Source organism: Gigantopelta aegis, chromosome 3 (genome assembly GCF_016097555.1).
Source record: "Gigantopelta aegis isolate Gae_Host chromosome 3, Gae_host_genome, whole genome shotgun sequence".
In the NCBI taxonomy this organism is placed as follows: domain Eukaryota; kingdom Metazoa; phylum Mollusca; class Gastropoda; order Neomphalida; family Peltospiridae; genus Gigantopelta; species Gigantopelta aegis.
In genome coordinates, this window is record NC_054701.1 from 70,251,840 (window position 1) to 70,274,167 (window position 22,328).

General features: G+C 34.9%; 1 protein-coding gene across 1 annotated transcript in view; it reads left to right on the forward strand.

Annotated features, from left to right (window-relative positions):
• Positions 1–15,390, forward strand: part of LOC121368993 (nucleoredoxin-like) — a 60,383-nt gene extending 44,993 nt beyond the window's left edge. The window contains exons 4-7 of the mRNA XM_041493779.1: positions 11,221–11,309; positions 11,914–12,004; positions 12,613–12,722; positions 13,777–15,390. Of these exons, the coding sequence (XP_041349713.1) occupies positions 11,221–11,309; positions 11,914–12,004; positions 12,613–12,722; positions 13,777–13,977 (491 nt within the window). The 3' untranslated portion in view covers positions 13,978–15,390. The remainder of the gene's footprint in view (positions 1–11,220; positions 11,310–11,913; positions 12,005–12,612; positions 12,723–13,776) is intronic.
• The last annotated feature ends 6,938 nt before the right edge of the window (positions 15,391–22,328 follow it).

The window sequence follows — 22,328 nt, forward strand, 5'->3', positions numbered from 1 at the left end:
TCACTTCTAGTAATTGGGTAAGAATTAAAACAATTTGTATTTTTAATGATAAGCCTTCTGGCTAGATTTTGCCCATATTATTTTGTAATATTATGCATTGACCATGGGTATATAGCAGAAGAGACAGCCGGAGTGAATCGTTTAATGAACAACCTGTTCGGACCAGTACTACAGCCAGATGCGGTCACATAGCAAAAAATTTAGACGGAAATGTTCTCAATTTATTAATGAAAATAAATGCTTTTAAGCACCAACAACATACACTATTGCAAACATACATTATATTTAAAAATATAATGTATGTTTGCAATGGTGTATGTTGTAAGTGCCAACGAGAACCCCTTCTATTGGCAATCTTCATTTCAAGTTGGGCAATTTAACATGGATTTCAATGGCAAATGACATCTGTGTAATTAGATCTTAATATTTACTTTTAATCTGTTTTTAGTTTACAAAGTATGTTTTTGTTTCAGTAATAAGAAATATTTTATTTTGAAAAACTTATTCCAATATAGTCCATGGCAAACAAAATGTGGTGGAGAATGAAAAATTCCACAGCAATCTCCACAGCATTACAGATTGCAGTGGGCACTGCAGGGGATGATTATACTGCAAAACACAAGAAATGCTAATTTTAATATTGTAATATAAAAAAATTTCAGGATTACAATACATTTTATAAATAAGACTGTTAAACTGGGCCTAAAATGTTTACAAGACATTGGTAATTATAATAATATTAATAACGGGATTCAAATTGATTCATTTTAAAGAAATTAAAGAAAATTCAACTATATTTCCTTTCTATAGCATTTTTTGGTGTTTTTTTGTGTTCAGTTTGCCTACATTGCATTGTTGGCAGGCCATATTACACCAGTTTAAGTTGGGTGCTCCTGGGAAGTCTGTAACAGATTGCCTGGCTTCATAGCTTTGATTCATATACAAGATCAGCACAGCCTGCGATGGATAAAAGTCTGTCAGGAAATTGAGGAAATTGGCTTCAGCTTTTCTAAATGTTTTTACACGTTTTTGTAAAAAAAACCCCAGCATTTGAAGCTCACCTCTTTGAATGGCATAAGAACTGGCTTATGTCGTCAGTATAGGTCTGCATAATAGCATGGGAGGTGTAAATATTTGTAAAATGTTTTTTGAAGAATGGGTCTGTTACTGGTGCCTTTGTGAATTCAGCTTGAAGTGATTGCACATGCTGTCAGTGAGTCTCGGGACGTAGCCCAGTGGTACAGTGCTCGCCTGATGCACGGTCAGTCTAGGATCGATCCCTGTTAGTGGGCCCATTGAGCTATTTCTCATTCCAGCCAGTGCACCACGACTGGTATATCAAAGGCCATAGTATGTACTATCCTGTCTGTGGGATGGTAATTATAAAAAATCCCTTACTACTAATGGAAAACATGTAGCAGCAATGTTCGAGATTAAACATTTTGGGCAGTATCCCAGTTGGATACTAAAACTTCAAAGTCTGGTATCACACCTGAGAATTTAGTATCACACATAAATGAAATTCATAAATAACATCGTAACAAACTTGGACGACACTGTTCTCGTTCCCAATCTATTGCTGTGCTGCTATTGCTCCAGTGTAGCATTAGACTGGGTACGAGCTCAAAAATAATATTACACAACTTCACTAGTAAATGACGACTTTCATTGTTTCAACGAAAAATAAAAACGCAGGATTAAAAAAACACCCAAAAACATTATATGGTATCCTTGCGGGATACTGGGTTATTGAAGTCTGGTATCCAAAATTAAATTCTGGTATCCCCGGGATATTGGGATACCGTTAATCTCGAACACTGAGCAGGTTTCCTCTCTAAGACTATATGTCCAAATGACCAAATGTTTGACATCCAATAGCCGATGATGAATAAATCAACGTGCTCCAGTGGTGTCACTGGGTGTCAAACAAAGGTACCGGTACATCAATTTAAAATTCCAAAATTATTAATAAAAATAGCGTAGACAGCTTTGAAAGACACATTTATGAAAGACACAATGAAGTACATTTGTATGTTAATATTAAATTTGAAAAAAGACAAAAATAAACGGTATGGACAGACTATGAAAACAGTAAACAAACCAATATTGCACCTAATTGCCAACATAAAATGAAAAACAAATACTAAAACATTATCACAGATGATTATACAACTAATCTTAAAATGTTCAAGAGATACTAAATATGTGCTGTGTTCGCCACTCTCACGGAAACCCATGAGAATGTTGCCACCCCTGCACCACGAGGTGGTCAGCACATGTGGTGGGCTGTGTGTTTCTACTGCAGCATTTCAACTGAAAACTGTTTTGCTTTGCTATAAGCTACATGTGGAAATGTCAGTTGGCATTTAATTTTAATTTTTATAACATGTATGTATTAATTCTATATTGAAAAAAGAAAAAACCCACAACAAAAAACAAATTTGTTTTTATGAACATTCAAACCATATGCTGGATGTAGGGCATGGGATAGAGGGTTAATATTAGCATTTTTAAAGCAGTAAAAAATAGTTGATATAAAAATATTCCTTATAAAAATGTTGATGAAAGTCAACATGTTTGCTTTTGGAAGAAGGAGGGTATGTGGTACCTAAAAAAAGAGTTCGCTTTGCATGCCCATAAAAATTTTGATAATGTGGGATGATTTTTATTATTCAGTTAGATTACAGAAAACATTTTTTTTTTTAAATAATAGAGAGAGAAAGTGACTGAACTTGGTTATGTGAAAACCTGTTATTTCTTTGAGCTGTGCGTTTATGTAGAATTTTAGTGTCTATGTTTTAATAGCTGGAATCAATAGTGCCCAGACTTTGTCTGTGATTACATGTTTTCTCCCTGGAATGGTCTTGGATCAATTGCAATATTTTGATTCAGAGTCTTAATTGAGCTCCACAGAGGCAGGTAATGTGTTCGGCACTAAAATGCCACACTGATCCGGGATTCCTTTGCGTCAGTTGTTGATATCTGCAGATTCTGCTAAGAGACGTTCCATCACAGTATGCTTAACGCATCTCTGAAAATGGTGGCTGTTGCAACTCAATTATATTTTTTATTTCTTCCCATACAAACATTCATTTGCTTTGATGTTTATCAATGCTGAATAAAGTAGATTATAGCGTGGATAAAAGATGTAAGAATTTACTTCCTGTGACCGTCTAATATAAATATTTTGTGATAAAATATCTGAACACATTCCAAAGCAGTAGCTAAAAGTAATTACTGCAGTTTAAGCCCAGAGTTCTTTCATTTTTCCTGTCTTTGTATTGAGAAAAGAGGAAAATTCATGATTTTCTGATAAAGGAAATGAAGTTGGAAGAATTATATTTCATGTGATGTATGTATAGCATCATTACCATGGAGATATTGGTTTGGTATGGAGAGTAATAGCTTGGATACAGTTTATTACTGTTTATCACATACTCTACAAATTAAAGGAAACTAGAAAAGTAAACGGTACATTTTTATGAATGAAGGAACAGATTCTTAACATCTGATCTAGTTTGAAGTCTTAGAGCTGAAACTAAATTACAGACCTCAGCATTTAAGGGGAGCTGTCACTCTCAATCGCCATCACTCCCCTGAGACTAGTTCAAGGAGAGTAATTTTAAACTCCTCATATCAGGGAACATTTTGTTTTCAAAATCTTGATTAGCGATATTTCTAGTCAATTGAAAATTTATTAACAACAACTATTGTTTAATGTTTTAATATTGCATAGAGATCTCTGAAATTTGTGTAGCGAATAGCAACACGATATTGAATACTTAGCAAGTGAATTATGGTAATATCTTAAATGGCTCCCCATAATCTAAGTTAGGGGAGCAGTTAATCACTCGCCTCAATTTGTTTTTTATGTCACAGTCTGTATATATTTTGTGCCTGAATATATCAAAAGAACGTCTCATAACTACATTGAATTGAATGAATGAATGAATAAACAAATTAATTTTTAAATGAAGAGAAGAATTAAAATTAAAGAATATAATAATTATGAATTAAAGATTTATGAATGAATGGATGAAAGAATTATAAATAATTCTCAGCTACCATCTGCAAAAACATAACAGCAAACATTGGTCATGTATGTATGTTTGGGACAAATATATAGAGGTTATTACCAGAGTGTTTTTTGGTATCGTCAATATCATATATTAGGAATAAAAATTGTACATTATTTTTATTCCTAATATATGATACTGACGATACCGAAATACACGAGGGTAATAATCTCTTTATCATATAAGCTCAAGCTTAATACAACGTGTTTTTGTAAACTGTACACGCAACTTTAATTCCAGTCCGCCATTGCTAGATATTCAAATGACGTAAGAATATGTGGTGCGGTGTATTTTTGAATGGAAATGACGTCAAACTCAAATGACGTCATTTTGGATGTCCTTACATCAAAATAAAGTTATGCCTAACGTTTTTTGTTTTCTGAACGCTGGACAGCTTTCAGTGTCAAATTGCCATTGAAATGTTTTTATTTGATGACTATGAATGCATACGTCAATCATGGAGTGTCACCTAAGTACGTTTGCTTAAATGTCAATAACCCTAGTGCCGAGACCTCGACTAATTTACATCTAATTTGCAAAGTTATCAAATTCTTAAAGTATGTGATCTGAAAAATATCACATACTTTGATTGCACTGAAAATGTAAGATATTACCGGTATATGATAAACTATTATACAATGTATTTAAAAACAACCAGTGTATTATATACACTTTATTTATACATCTGAAAAAACATTAAAGATAAGAAATTATGATATCCATTTTTACAATATAGGTGGGTTACAATAAGAAATATATATTTTAAGGGATAGCCTGATTTGCTGCAGAATTAACTTGGTGATTTGCTGCAGAATTAACTTGGTGATTTGCTGCAGAATCAACTTGGTGATTTGCTGGGGTCCTTGATTGCTGGTTTGTGTAATTCCATCTGGCTATTACTTTCATCAATCAATTGTTGGATGATTCATGTATCTGTGGCGGCAGAGATTTCTGACACTTTCAGTTTGGTGAGGCATGTTGGGTTTGAACAATGATTATATGCCATTAAGTCAGTTAAAAGTGATTGCCTCCTTTGAGAAGTAGAATTAAATGGAAGGTTTCGCACTTTTAACTAATATGAGCATCGCAGCGTGGCGTCATTGTGTCTGTGGAGATCAACTGAGGGTTATTATGATACACAGTGTCGAGATTGGCATATAACAGACCCATGGTTTTAAAATTTGACCATGTCTTACACTGTTTTCAAACCTTGTAACAGAAAAGAAAGAAAAAGGAATATTTGTTTAAAGACACCTCAGCACATTTTAAAACCAGCTATTTGACAGTAAAAAAAACCCCGAGGTCAATTCATCCTACGATGGTTTTTCCCATCCCAAACAGTGCCCCACAACTGGTATATATCAAAAGCTGTGGTATGTGCTGTCCTGTCTGGGATGGTGCATATAAAAATCCCTTGCTACTAATCGAAAATAACCGATGATTAAAGAATCAATATGTTCGAATGGTGTTATTAAACAAAACACTTTTGTTGTGGACTAGTATATTCAAAATGTTTTGCATGGCATCTTTTATGCTGTGAATATTTTCTAAATTGCTAGGGTTGGCTATAGCTCAGTAGGCCTCTAAATATTGTGTGCGAAGTTGTTTTGATGTACTTATTTACCTTGTTTAATTGGGCGGAACGTAGCCCAGTGGTACAGCACTTGCTCGATGCACAGTCGGTGTGGGATTGATCCCCATCGGTGGGCCCATTGGGCTATTTCTCGTTCCAGCCAGTGCACCACAACTGATATATCAAAAGCCATGGTATGTACTACCTTGTGTGTGGGATGGTGCATATAAAAGATCCCTTGCTGCTAATCGAAAATAGTAGCCCATGAAGTGGTGACAGCGGGTTTCCTCTCTCAATATCTGTGTGGTCCTTAATCATAATATGTCTGATGCCGTATAACCGTAAATAAAATGTGTTGAGTGCATCGTTAAATAAAGCATTTCCTTCCTTCCTTCCTTCCATCCTTCCTTCCATCCATCCATCCATCCATCCATCCATCCATTAATCCATCTATCTATCCATCCATCCATTAATCCATCTATCCATCCATCCATCCTTCCATTCATCCATTCATTCACAAAAGTTTAGTTTTGTGTAACCTGTTTTTCATGAATTCAGTTTAGGACTTGATTAAGATGATTGTAATGGGTTTAATACACTAAATGAAGTATGTTACTTGATTTTTATTGGTTTGCTAATTTTTAATTCTCAGAGGACTGCAGTGGTAAAGCACATGTCTGAGGTATGATAGGTCATAGGATCAATCACCCATTGTGGACTTGGTCTTTTTTATTTTTTTATTTTGTTTTAATTATAACCTTCATATTACCAGGTTTTTATGTTATGGTAACCTGTACATGCTTATTTCGATGCCTTTTGAGCTGCAGATTTAGCAAGGATTTTGTGTTTTTCTCGAGTCAGTCAGAAGCATATAACATGAGACAGAATCCCAAAATATCTGTTAAATATTAAATCATATTTATTATTCTGTTGGAATGCAATAATAATAATAAAAAATTCCCTTCTTGCATTTGTACAGAAGATGATTAATGCTTTAATAATTTAATTTCTTGAATTTAGTTTTTTAAATTCCAAAACTAATTTTTTTTGTTTAACAATGGTACGTCTTTAAAAAAATGCCAGGAATGTGTTGTCCAGGCTCTGCATGTGATAGACTGATCAGTGGGTGTTGAGTGGTGAGACACGCAACATCTGTCTTGGTTAGCAGTACTCTAACTACACTGAGTCGACTGTGGATGTAATGTCATCACCGGGCTCAGATGAAGGAGATTACAGAGAGGGGTTCAGGACCACACTTGTCTGACACTGCCCAGGTGCAGTAAAAGCACTACCAGTTTACTGGAGATGGAGGAGTAGGCACAGCATTATAGAAATACATGTATACTACTCAAAAGAATTTAAGGGTCAGACGATATTTTCGACATTATTTTCTGAATGTCAATTATATTAGCTAGACCATAATGTCACGCATGGTATTGTTCCATTTTGACGAAAGTGGGTCTAAGCAACCCATAAATGAATTAAAATCCACTGTCATTGACACTGTCGACTAGTTCTAATGGCGAAAACATGCTTACATTTGCACGTAAATTAGGGCGAAAGCGAAAGGTCTGCTAAGTGCCCATAACTTGCTTTTTCACAAAGCGCTTCATTTGCACGCTTTGCACAAAGCGCTTCATTTGCACACTTTGCACATGTATTCCATGTTCCCAATGCTGAATTTCCGTATAATTGGAGCTTGCGTTCGTGTACGGTGCACACTCCAAATTCGACAATGGTACGACTTCAACTGACTATCGAAGATCGAGGAAGGGCTATTGCTTGGCTTCAGGATGGCAATACGCAAAGAAATGTTGCTCTGAGACTTGGTGTCAGTCAGAGTGTCGTTGGCCGACTGTGCACAACGGTACCAAGCAACGAATTCTGTTCGAAATCGTCCACGTTCGGGAAGACCCCGAAGCACTACAAATAGAGAGGACCGCTACATCACCAATATGGCTCTACGTCAACGCACAACCACTGCACGCCGATTACGTGACAATCTGCGGACTGCGACTGGAATTCGAGTGTCTGATCAAACTATACGCAATCGTCTGAGAGCCAATAATCTACGCTGCCGTTGCCAGGCTGTTCGACCACCACTCCTACCACGTCACAGAACGGCCAGACGTCACTGGTGCATGCTTCATCTGCGGTGGCAACGTGTTCAGTGGGGTCGAGTGATGTTCACTGATGAGTCCAGGTTTAGTCTCCAGTTCAACGACGGTCGTGTTCGTGTCTACAGACGTCCTGGGGAGCGCTTCGCTGACGTTAACGTTAGACAACGTCACCGGTTCGGTGGTGGCAGCGTCATGGTGTGGGGCGGCATCTCTATCCACCACAGGACCCCCCCTCTATGTGGTAGATGGCAATCTGAATGGAATCCGCTATCTGAATGAGATTATCCGGCCGTTGATTCTCCCAGGCCTTCAGCAGATTGGCGGCGGGGCAGTTCTGCAGGATGACAATGCCAAACCCCACCGCGCCAGGGTGGTAACGGACTTTCTCAGACAACAAGGTATCGCCAGGATGGATTGGCCAGCATATTCGCCTGACTTGGCCCCAATAGAGAACGCCTGGGACGAATTAGGCAGGAGAGTTCGGGATAACCATGCCCCTCCGGCCAACCTTCATGATCTGGGTCAAATTCTTATGGCAGAGTGGCAGGCCATTCCCCAAGAGTTCTTCAGACGTCTGATCAACAGCATGAGAGAACGATGTGTCGAGTGTATTCGCGCCAGGGGTGGATTCACACACTATTAAACGAATGTTCTAATGTGTAAAATCCATATTTGACAACCTTCAACTTTGACAGCATGTCATGTGACTTTCTTGTATACAGTGACGTTTATTTGTTTTTTTTTGTAAATATGGAACAATAAATAAAAAAATTTGGTGTAGTTTACATCATCAATCTAATACACTCTGAAACTTATTTGGTTATACATTTTTGACCCTTAAATTCTTTTGAGTAGTATATATACTACACAATTTGCTGGAGGCTAAAGATGTACATGTATTACACTCAATATATACAGTCTTCCTTGTGAGCAAAATCAAGATGAGCTGAAGGCAAGCAATCGCATAAACTTTCAAATGAAATTCATTAAAACTATTATTCACTGTCGTAGAAAGTGGGGAGGGGGGGAGGGGGCAAGGGGCAGCAGCAGCGATGTTTAAAAAAAAAATATTTATACATGTATATAAATATACGTGTGTGTGTGTGTGTGTGTGTGTGTGTATATATTAAAGACTCCCATCATATGTGGTCATGTGTACCAGCGAGGTGGTGGAAATTTTGACCTGGGACAAGGCTTGCCGAGTCCAAGGGTAGAAATTTCCACCACCAAGGGTGTACTTTTTCTATCCCACATGATTGCATATGATGGAGTCTTTTTTTCTCCCATTCATTCGATGAATAAACCATTATTTTACACGAGCAAACAAAGATAGCTAAAAAAAGTAACTTCTTTATTTGACTATTTTATCATAAATATAATTTAACACTACAAATTAACAGAAAGAAGAAAGAAATGTTTTATTTAACGACACACATTTTATTTATGGTTATACGGCATCAGACATATTATGGTTAAGGACCACATAGATAATGAGAGAGAAAACCTGCTGTCGCCACTTTATGGACTGCTCTTTTTGATTAGCAGCAAGGGATCTTTTATATGCACCATCCCATAGACAGGATAGTACATACCACAGCCTTTGTTTCACCAGTTGTGGAGCACTGACTGGAACGAAAAATAGCCAAATGGGTCCACCGACGGGGATCGATCCTGGACCGACCGCGCATCAAGCGAACGCTTTATACAAAATATTGATCTAAAACTGACCAACTTGCAATAATATGACATCATATATTACCAACACCGTAATACTCCCAATCTAATTAAAATTAGCTCCACTATTACATGTGGATCTAACACCAGCCAGTTGGAGCTCATGTCCACCAATCAAAACCTTACTAGCAGAATCCTGCCAGTGATTTAAAAATAATTTGAAAACATTCCGAATTATCCTGAGGGTATACGACATGTTGTGTGAATTACGAATGCCTTAAAACATGTTTTATTTTTATAAAATAAATAATTTGTAATGTAAAACTGAAGACTGATTTAAAAAAAAAAAAAATTATAAATAAATAAATAATTTTTAATGTAAAATTGAAGACTGATAACCCACCCCGTACATATTGGTATGGTTTTCTGTACTGCGGCCACTAAAATAGACTCGGCCGATATTTTTAGAATTTGTATGCTGCCAAATAACGTTATAAAAGGTGAAGTGTGATTGGTCAATATTTAAATTATTATTTACAGATGAAATGTTACCTGGACATTGGGGACTACGCAGTGTTGTTAGCAATCCAATTAAAATTAGTTCTACTGGTCTAAATAAGGCATTCGTAATTCACATGAAACATATCATTTCAGGATTTTCTTCAACATTTTGCACCATTCCCTATGTGGATATAAGTGCTGTACATATATTTTGGGATTAAAAATAATGACGTAAAATTCATAACTTGTAATTTTCTTAAAGTAGACGACTCTTCAAGTATGTTCCCTCTGCTCTACACGTGCAGCCAGTGGCTATTGAATGTGGCCTTTCACCAGATGAAATGAACATCAATTTGTTTAACAACAAACTCATTTGCATATATATGTACTACGGGTCAATGTAACTGATTTTATTTTAGCCAATAGTGCGGGCCAAATAGTAACGCATACGCTATAGTTCAACTTCAAAGTCAAGCAGTTTTTTATTGACCCTTGGTATACCTGTATGCAAGTTTGTTAAGCAAACAGATCTGTGTTCATACTTTACTGGCCTTGGTGGTGTTGTGGTTAAGCCATCAGACATAGGCTGGTAGGTACTGTGTTTGCAGCCTGGTACCGGCTCCCACCCAGAGCGAGTTTTAACGACCCAATGAGTAGGTGAAAGACTACTACACCCCTCTTCTCTCTCACTAACCACTAACTCCCTGTCCTGTACAGACATCCCAAATACTGAGGTGTCTGCCCAGGACAACATGCTTGAACCTTAATTGGATATAAGCACGGAAATAAGTTGAAATGAAATATGTAGACTGTATCTGACCTGGCTCATTGCATGGTTGATCTTGTTGGAGTTAGTTTTAGAATTACAGTACGATTTAGAGTTAAGATTTATTTAGTCTTAATTCAAACGGTAAAGGAAAATGTTTTTAAGTGCCTCCAGTTAACTGGTACCCTATATATTGCTTATTCTAAGTAATACAATGTAGAAGGAATGCAACCAATCACCAGTCTATTACCGTTTCACAAGACAGATTTATGTTCTTTAAATGTAGCATAATTTATGTTTGGTAACTTTAATATTCCAGTTGCAAATAAAAAATAAATGCAAAAATAAATATAAAAAATACAAATAAACAAATTTGGGCTATTGGTTTATAGTTTGGTGGGCTTGTGAAAATCACAAACCCTGTTGCTAGTAATTCCTTAACAACTGGGCTGTTTCATACTGATTTGAAAGTCATTACATATATTTGACATGTATTGTTTTTGTTTCCAGGTATTCCTACACTGGTAATGGCGGACGAGAAGGGAAATGTGATAACAGTGAATGGAAGAGCTGCTCTTCTGTATGACAGAGATGCCACTGTAAGTATATACATGTAGGGCTGTTGCCATGGATATCTTTGTTTTCAATATATACATTTTTTAAGCAGAAGCTGAATTGGGTAGATTGGTGTCATTTTGAACAACTTACATGTACATGTATATAATGGAATTTTCAACTGAATTAGTTATCCCCCACCCCTACCCCCCAAAACCCCCCAGAAAAACAGTGCGCACAGATACACACATGCACGCACAGATACACACATGCACGCATGCACACACACACACACACACACACACACACACACACAAACCCAACACAAAATTGAAAAAAACCTGACCCCAAAAACCCCAGTTAAACAACCCCACCAAAAAAAATTAACCTAACCCCCCAAAAAACCCCCCCAACAACAACAACAACAACAACAAAAAGACAACAAATAAAAACAAAAAGACAACAAATAAAAACAAAAAACCCTGCTCAGCTTAGGTGTATTTACACAGCTATGTTTTTAATGTTCATTTGGGTTTTCACTTAACTACATCTATCATTGTATTTCTGTACATGTAGAGTGACAAGAGTTGTGTCCCTTCATCAGTTTTGTTTGTTTGTTTTGAATGTTGTACACTAATTTATTTTCAGGAGTTTCCGTGGTATCCCAAGCCTCTGAACGAACTGACCCAGAATGCAGCAATGCAGCTTAATGAATCTGTTTGTCTTGTCATGTTTACAGGTATGTTGTTTAGTTTTGTTTTCTAAACTAGAGAAGGCCAAACGAAAACCCATTACAGACATTCACAAGATTGCACAATGTTGTAATTATTTACAGACAGTCTGTAAATAATAAATGTACATAGTCTGCATAGTTTGTTTAATGTATTCTAACAGATTTAGTTTCTATAAATTTAAAAACAGTTAAATATATACAAATATGTAGGTTTAAAAAAAAAAAAATGTTTTTAAAAGATTCTTACATATGTAAAGATTTATTTTACACAATCTATACTGTAATTTGTTTCAAAGTATTATTTTGGAAATAAAAGTATACAAAACTTTAATTTTATTTTAGCATTTTAAAATCAGTTACCTTTATGTTATAAGAACATTAAAATATTTTTATAATAAAGACGATATCCACTATCTTTCTGGATTTTAGGTTTACCTCCACCCCCATTTTTAATACACTCCTCTATGCATTAATCCAAATGAAATATTCAGAGAAATTAAAAGCTATATTTCCACTTTTAAAGCTTAGCTTAACTATGATTAATTTAGATTTTTTTTTTTTTAAACTATTTCAGAAGGTTGATTAATTTTGAATTTAAAAAAAAATGATTTCAGAAGGTGAAGATGATGAGATAGAACGTGCGGTCGAGATCCTGACAGACGTGGCTACACGGGAACACCAGAAGGGTGATGAACAAGAACTGTTCTTCTTCTACGGGGGAGATGTGAGTAGAACAAATTCCTTATGAATCCTGTTGACAGGGAAAGGGCTAAAAAAAAGTCGCGGGTTTCCTCTCTTATTTCGTACAATGTCGAAAATACCCCAACACCACACCACACTACACGTAGTTTTAAATGTGTTTAGTTGAAGTTACTGATGAGTGGTATGCATGGTTATTTGCACACGTTCAATGTTTTAATTAACATCCAATAGTCCCAGTGCTACAGCACAAGGGTCTGTCTGCTGTCAGTGTAAACGTTGAAAGTGTGGAAATAACCAAGCATACCATGAGTAGGTTTACGTGTTAACTGATTTGTACCATGGCCTTAAATGACATTGCAAAATGTGATAACAGGCATTTAAGTTGAATATTTTTTTAGGATTCCGCCATAATCATAATCAGAAGAATAATAATTTAGATATTATGGGATTCCGTCTCATATTCTTACACTTCCAACCCAAAATTGGGACTTTGCAGAAGCACAGAATCATGATAAATTTGCAGCCTGGATAAAGACATTTGGCTCAGTGAGAGGTTGGGTATAAGAAGTGTGCGGTTATACACATTTATTGCACACTTTTGTCAATGAGAAAGCAATCTTAAAGGCATGGTACACGGTTTTGTTAAACAAGTATTAGTAAAAAAATTTAAGATGAATTATGTGTTCAAGTCCGAGAATACGACAGTGGTACAAGGTTTTGTAATGCTAGCCTCAGACTGTCAACTGTCACGATGAAGTTGGCTGACGAAATTGGCCAACACGATGATTGTGTTGTAATTTCCCCAACTCTCGACTTACGACGGGTGCACACAGATTAACAACTAATAGGTTATATGACGAGAATCAAGTTGTAAGAGCTCTCAGACTAGCAACTGGACATTCATAGATGTGACAGCAGAAAGTTGGCCAACTTTGTGCTGGCAGCTGGTCTTGTGATCCTATCATTAGCCCAGAATGTTTTTAATTTTTTTCCCCAGGATGAATTATGTGATCAAGTCCGAGAATCGGACAATGGTACAAGGTTTTATTAAACAAGAATTTTTATTATTTTTCCAGGATGAATTATGTGATCAAGTGCGAGACTTCGCCAAACTGGAAGAGATCAGTCCGCTCCTGGTTATCCTTGACCTTCCCGATCAGCAGGTGTTCGTGTGTGAAGAAACCGACATAACGAAAGACGTTGCCACTAATTTTGTCGACAACTACTTGGCTGGAAAACTGTCGCCACGGTCTTTAAGACCAAACAAGGCCACATAGTGTTGGTCTTGTAGTTACAGTTATTGTAAATAATATCTGAACTTAGGAGCTGAATGTTTATGTATCATTCTAAATGATGCTGCATTTTTGTTTATGAAGTCAAAATAGGTAGGAGAGAGCTGCTTTTTACATATCATATATGTATATTTGAAAATATTGCAAGAAGTTTCCTAAATTCCCTATCGTTCTGAGAGCAGAACTTTTTTTTTTTTTTTTTTAATATATATATACAGTAAAGTACTTTTAGAACGAACACGCTTACAACAAACTACCAGTTAGAACGAACTGATTGTAAGGTCCCGTTGTTTCCCCTATATAATGTTAATACATTTTAATGTATAGAATGAACTATGTATAGCGAATTAACTGTTAAAACGAAAAAAAAATTGGTCAAAATTTTAGTGTAAATATAATGTATATAAAATGAACCGATCATAATTTTTATAAATCTTGTTTGTATCTTATCAGTTAGTAGCATTAACGACAATGCATCCAAAACGACTGTATTGATATTGGTGCTAATAAATGAAATCTTTTTTAAAACCCCACTCTTTCTTGTATTTAAATTAGAAAAATCCAAAATGGCCGACTTCATGAACGAAAATGGCTAACTTCCACAAATGTGTATAACGAACTAGAACTACTACTATAACGAACCAATGTGTCTGGTCCCTTGCTGTTCGTTATAACAGTACTTTACTGTATAGCCAGTAAAATAATTTTGGAGATTTTGACAAAACAAATTTGTTATACATTTAGTTTTAGGCTTTTTTATGTTTTCCTCTTCTAAAGTGGAGTAAAATTAAAACAAAATTTTGGTGGTTTCTTATACCCAAACCTTTTTTGTTTTAAAACCATAATTACATCTCTCTTTTTTAAAATGCCAGAATCCAATGTATTTTTATGTGGAAAACTGTTGCAAACCTTTTTATCTTCTACATGTATCTATAAATGTCAGAGGAAAGAAAGGCCATTCTAAAGTTGCAAACCATGTTTGGTCTATTTAATTACATATAAATAATAAGGCTTTGTTTTTAAAATACCTTTTAAATACATTCTTTAATATTATAAATATATTTTTAATTATTTTAATAATTGACCATATTTTGTTTTATTAATATTAGTTACAGTTTAAAAATTACATATATTCTAAAACTAGCATTATGACTTCAGTAAATATATTTGAAAACTTAACTTTTTTTTTTCTTCAAATTTCTCCAATGTTTTTAATAATGGTATCTTGGTGTAGTTTGACTTTATGTGCTATACTCAGTCAGGTTTGAAGTTTTGAAGTTTTGATATTTTAAATATTGTTTTTACACAATTCCTGGCAGCTCAGTCTGATTTGACTTTTTCATCTTTTTAATACAAAACATTACAATACTGGTAAATTAATAAACTAATCTGACTTCACTGTTTTATCGTTTTGCTACAATTCATCAGTCTTCGACATAAGTAAAATGAAGTTGAGCTGAAGATCACTCTCCTAAAATAGTGCCAGGCGAACAGTTGCGTAAAATTTCAAATAAAATGTATTAAAAATTATATTGCACGGCGATCAATTTGTCACCCATCTAAAACTTTTCAGGCGAGTGTGGAGGGGAGTGAGAGTGATCACTCATCTTTCCTGGCGAAGACGTATATATACTCATTGTGGTTTGACTATCTCATCTTTTAAATATTATTATTTATTATATAACATTTAGTGAAATACCTTAAAATATCAGTGAAATAAAAGTGTTATCAGTAACTCAGTGATGATAACACATTTTAGAGTGAAAATTTCACTATTTCACTCTAAAATGTGTTATTGTCACTGTAGAAAGTGTTACCTTCACTGTAAGAAAGCCGGAACTATTTTGCTCCTGACATTTTAAAAATAACGGTAAATTGCCAAAAGTTATATAATAAATAGAACATTTCATATTTTTGGTTAAATATGATTTATATCTCATCGAGTGAAGTTTGCAATCATATCACACTCGTCGCGTAAGCGCAACTCGTGAGATATGATTGTAAACTTCACTCGAGCTATAAATCATATTTGACAAAAAACATGAAATATCCTTTATTTATTGGCAGCTCACTCTGTTTTGATACACACACACCAATCTTTTAGGTAAACATACTGTTACATGTTTGGTTAACTGTTTGCTTAAACTGTGAAAGTAGTCCATCCTAACAGTAGTACATATCAAAATGAAAAATGTTTCCCTCTCAAAGAAACTATAAAGTAGGTAAAAAGAATTTTGCTAAATGTTTAAAAATAGTCCATCCTAATAATAGTACATATCAAAATGACATGTTTCACTCTCAAAGAAACTACAAAGTAAGTAAAAAAACACACCATGTTTGCTTAATGTTTGAAAATAGTCCATCCTAACAGTAGTACATATCAAAATGACATGTTTCACTCTCAAAGAAACTACAAAGTAAGTAAAAAAACCCACCATGTTTGCTTAATGTTTGAAAATAGTCCATCCTAACAGTAGTACATATCAAAATGACATGTTTCACTCTCAAAGAAACTACAAAGTAAGTAAAAAAAAACCACCATGTTTGCTTAATGTTTAAAAATAGTCCATCCTAACAGTAGTACATATCAAAATGAAAAATGTTTCGCTTTCAAAGAAACTACAAAGTAGGTAAAAAAAAAATCTTAATGTCTGAAAGTAGTCCATCCTAATAATAACACATATCAAAACGACACATGTTTCCCTCTCAAAGAAACTACAAAGTAGTCCATCCTAATAATAACACATATCAAAACGACACATGTTTCCCTCTCAAAGAAACTACAAAGCAGTCCATCCTAATAATAACACATATCAAAACGACACATGTTTCCCTCTCAAAGAAACTACAAAGCAGTCCATCCTAATAATAACACATATCAAAACGACACATGTTTCCCTCTCAAAGAAACTACAAAGTAGTCCATCCTAATAATAACACATATCAAAACGACACATGTTTCCCTCTCAAAGAAACTACAAAGCAGTCCATCCTAATAATAACACATATCAAAACGACACATGTTTCCCTCTCAAAGAAACTACAAAGCAGTCCATCCTAATAATAACACATATCAAAACGACACATGTTTCCCTCTCAAAGAAACTACAAAGCAGTCCATCCTAATAATAACACATATCAAAACGACACATGTTTCCCTCTCAAAGAAACTACAAAGTAGTCCATCCTAATAATAACACATATCAAAACGACACATGTTTCCCTCTCAAAGAAACTACAAAGCAGGTGAAACATTTTTCTTTTATGTCTGAAACTTAATGTTTGCAAATAATCCATCTTAATAATACTGGTAGTATATATCAAAACAACAAATGGTTCACGCTCAGAGAAACAACAAAGTAGGTTGAAAAACAAAAACCTTAATGTTTGAAAATAGTCCATCCTAATATTAGTACATATCAAAATGACAAACGTTTCTCTCTCCAAAAAACTACAAAGTAGGTGGAAACAAAAATTGGATTAGTATCTAAAAAAAAGTACATCCTAACAGTAGTACATATCAAAATAACATGTTTCCCTCTCAAAGAAACTACAAAATAGGTAAAAAGCATTTTGCTTTATGTCTGAAAATCCTAACACTAGTAGGCCTACATATCAAAATGACAAATGTTTCACTTGCTAAGTAATTACAAAGTAGGTGGAAAAAATATGTTGACTTAATGTTTGAAAATAGTCCATCCTACCAGTAGTACATATCAAAATGAGAAATGTTTCGCTCTCAAAGAAACTACAAAATAGGTGAAAAAAAGTGTATATTTTGTAGTGTGAATTTAATAATGTAATGTATGCAATACTGTTTTTGAAGCTTCTTGCTCTGCTGTATATTTGCTTTTGTGTTGATGAGTTATAGTGCTTGATCCTTAATTGGTTATAAGCACAAACTTAAGTATAAATGAAATGATTTATAAAATAGATGTAAATTTTTGTACAATGTTTCATTTGTCATATTGTCAGCAAATTATATTGTCATAGTTTGAAATGTTTTTTTTTTTTTTTTTTAGCAAACTATCCATGTTTAAATAATTGTGTGCACTTTATTCAAAAGCCAATACCAGTTTTGGAATTATTGTACGACTTCTATTAGTGAAAGAACTGTCTAATTGTTAGTTACCGTCTTATTTTCACTAAAAGCTGAAGCATGGCCTAAACTGTCTGTCGAGGAAAGAATACATGTACAGGCATTTTGGGATTTTTTTTAGGATTCCACCAGAATTGTAAAAAAATAATGTAATGTAGATCCATGCATTTTGGGAAGGAAGGAAGGAAATGTTTTATTTAAAGATGCACTCAACACATTTTATTTACAGTTATATGATGTCGGACATATTGTTAAAGACCACCCAGATATTGAGGGAGGAAACCCGCTGTTGCCACTTCATTTATATCACCATCCCATAGACAGGGTAATACATACCACAGCCTTTGTTATACCAGTCGTAGTGCACTGGCTGGAATGAGAAATAGCCCAATAGGCCCACTGACGGGGGTCGATCCCAAACCGACAATGCATCAAGCAAGCACTTTACCACTGGGCTACGTCTCGCCCCCTGTATTTTGGGATTCCTGCTCATCATTGTATGCTTCTGACCCAAAATCTGGCATTCATAGAAACATGGATTTCTCACTATATAAGCACCTGCAAAACGTTAACCTTATTAAAGAATATCATCTGCTTATCAGAGAGTATAACATATTTTCTTGATTGGTTTATTGTATGTACGTATGTGTACACACATCCTCAAAACGGATCTATATTATGCATTCAGTAATTCCATATATTATTCATATAATATAAGATATTACTGTTCATTAGAATTTTTTTTAAATTTCATGAACATAATGCTGCCCTGTGCATACAAATAAATTATTTGAATTGTCAACACAAGACATGGTTTAAGTATTTAATTTTCTTACTGTTGTATTTCATTGTTCGATATTGTTTGGCTCTATTCACTGTCTATGCACACATGTTTACAAACAGTTATTCTCCATTTTAAAAAAACAACATGATGAAAGGATTTTATGTTAATATATAAACCCACTTGACTATAACCATTGATAGTAATAACACAATTTTATTAAAAAAAACCCTTCTGTTCTGTTTGTATTTTACATTAATAAATTATTTTATTACATACCTATTCAATCTTACTATAGTGATAAAGACATTTTCAAACTGTGTAATAAATTTATTTTGTATTACACATAATTATGTGCAATCTGGACCTGAACTTTTAAATGATGGAATTCCTTTTTTATTTTTACTGCAGTTAGAGCCTTTTATTTACTGACGTCATACATGATTTACAAATAACTTCACATTGTATTTGAAACATTACACAAGGCTGCCGCAGAGTATGATTCTTAACGTTAAGCAAATCCATGAAAGGAGTTTTGATCATAGGTTTGACAAAGTGTTGTTATGACGTTATTTTACAAACCGTTTTTGTAAAACATAAAAGAAGGTATGTAATAAATACAGCACTTCACATACGTTGTTTTTGCTTCCTATTTATTGCACTTGTTTATTTTGTGAAAGAACATACCATTCGACAGCTACGCGGTCTCGTGGTATATATTCTTGCACAAAATAAATTTGTGCAATAAATAGGAAGCGAAAACAACATATGTGAAGTTCTGTATATTTATAACATGGTGAGGCAAAACGGTACCGGGTAGTTTTATTTTCAGTTCCTAACCTTATCGGTAATAACAACAACATATGATTTTATAAAAACTATTCTTTTAGATTCTGTGGATGGCCTTGATATATATAAGTTTGACTACCCGTCATGTCTAGCTGTAACCAAAATGAAGCAATCTTTTTAAACTATGCCATTAAACCATCTCTATGCACCGAGTTTATCAAAGCAATATGATCTAAAGGACATCAGTGTTTCATCATGTAAATATTTATATTGTGTTTACATTGTAAGAAAAATTGTATCTGTGTTCCAACAGTTGAAATCTTAAGAATAATGGATGTGTTAATGATATGCATAAATTTGTATTGGTCCATGCAGTAATTATTTGAAGACGGTTAATCTTTATAATAGGCACAATAACAAGAACATCTTTGTTCAAGCATGTTGCCCTGGGCATACAAATGAATTATTTGAGTTATCTTGGCAAGACATGGTTTAATTGTTAGTTGTTGGTGGTTACGAAGAGAGAAGTCAACTCCTCGTTGAGGTTATGACATACTTTCCATCAACACGCTTTCCCATGTGATTTATTGTCTATGTTTATATTTTTGCTTGAACCTTAATTGGGTATAAGCATGGACATTATTTGAAATGAAATAAAATAATGGAAAAGTAAACAGGTTTACTTAACATGTAGTAGCTGATGATTCATTAATCTGTGTGCTCAACTTCACTTCATATTACAGGGTTCTTTCGCATCCTGGAAATCCTGGAATGTACGTGAATTTTGTGATTTTAAAATTCAGGCCTGAAATGTCCTGGAAAAAGCATTAATTTTTATTTTTTATTTTTTTATTCACAGCTTAATATTTGTTGTCATCATAACCTGTCTAAATTCAGACAACAATTTGTTATAAAAAACATTCATTGATTGAACAATTCATGTCCTGCAAAAATTGAAAAAATGTCCCTGAAAAGTCCCTAAATTTTATATTTTTGTTCAAGTGTAAGAATGAATATATGAAAATAAAGCCAGATTTGATTTATTTTTCTGTTGGTAAATGAATTTCATTCATCTTCAACATGCTGTATAATATAAATGTGTTCATCTCGTCTCCTAGTACTAGCATCCATGTTGTCGACTCTTAAGAAGAGACAGAACTATAAGAATGTGTGGTGTTACCGTATAGTATGTAATACTATAACCATGTACACAATACATATAATTATGCAATAAAATGAGGTAACTATTTGCTTGTTTTTTATTTTGAAAATGCATGTAGGTGTATGAGGGAAGTGAAAAACTGCACTCACATTAAGACATACATCAGAGGTCAAGGTTATGTGACCAATGTCTAGAGTCTATCTCCAAAATTAAGTAAAGAGTGAAAAATCAGTTGGGGGGGGGGGATGGGGTGGAGCAAATTAATAATTTAAGCAAGTTGCACCTACATATTACAATGTACATTGTATATTTAAACATAATTATGTTTAAAAATAACTGTTTATTAAATAAGATCAAGATGCCATAGCAAGTATGACAAGTAAAAAATATCAACACTTGCCTTATTGTCCCCTCCCTCCAGTTGACAAAACTGCGATTTCCCATTCCAACCAGAATTTTTTATGAATGCAAAAGTTCATTCACAAGACCACTAGTATCTAATATATAGTAATAGCAATCATATAGCGCAAATGGGCTTCTTGTCTCATTCTCTGAAGTCTCGCAACTGCAATAAATTATATTATTTAATTAATACGACATCATACGCTGAATATGTTGAGATCACGGTTTTTTTGTTTTTTTTTTGTTTTGTTTTGTTTAAGACGTCCCAAAAAGCTTGAAAAGACTGAGTAATCAGTCTTCCGGGAGGGGTCCGGCATCTGCTCCCCCAGTCATAGGCGTACGGGCTCTCAAGTTTGTATAAAAAAAAGAAAAGAAAAGGGGGGGGGGGGGGGGGGGGGGGGTGGTGTTGGGGTGGGGACAGGCCGTTATTCAGTCAATAACACGACCCACATGCCTTGGTGGTGTAGTGGTTAACCACCGGACCTGAGGCTGTTAGGTATTGGATTCGCATCCCAGTACCGGCTCCCACCAGTGTGAGTTCAGTGACTCATTGCGTAGGGGGGCGGGACGTAGCCCAGTGGTAAAGCGTTTGCTTGATGCGCGGTCGGTCTGGGATCGATCCCCGTCGGTGGGTCCATTGGGTTATTACCACGACTGGTATATCAAAGGCCGTGGTATGTGTTATCCTGTCTATGGGATGGTGCATATAAAAGATCCCTTGCTGCTAATCAAAAAGAGTAGCCCATGAAGTGGTGACAGCGGGTTTCCTCTCTCAATATCTGTGTGGACCATATGTAACAGTGAGTGAAATGTGTGAGGTCCATGTAAATACTATAACGTACACCTTTCACTAATGTGTTTTATTCTGTACATAATTGTTTATTTTACCTTTAATTAATGTTTTATTCGTTTATTAGGTTTTCCCGTATAGAATATGCTATACGAGCAACGCCCAAGTGATGTTTCCCGCCAACGATTGGGGCGAATTGTCCGTGCGGGTATTTAGACCAATCGCTATAGTTTATTGTGTAGTGGTCACTGTTTTAATGATCACGTGACAGACATACTGTAATAATTATTTTGGTAAAGACGTTCTTTTCACT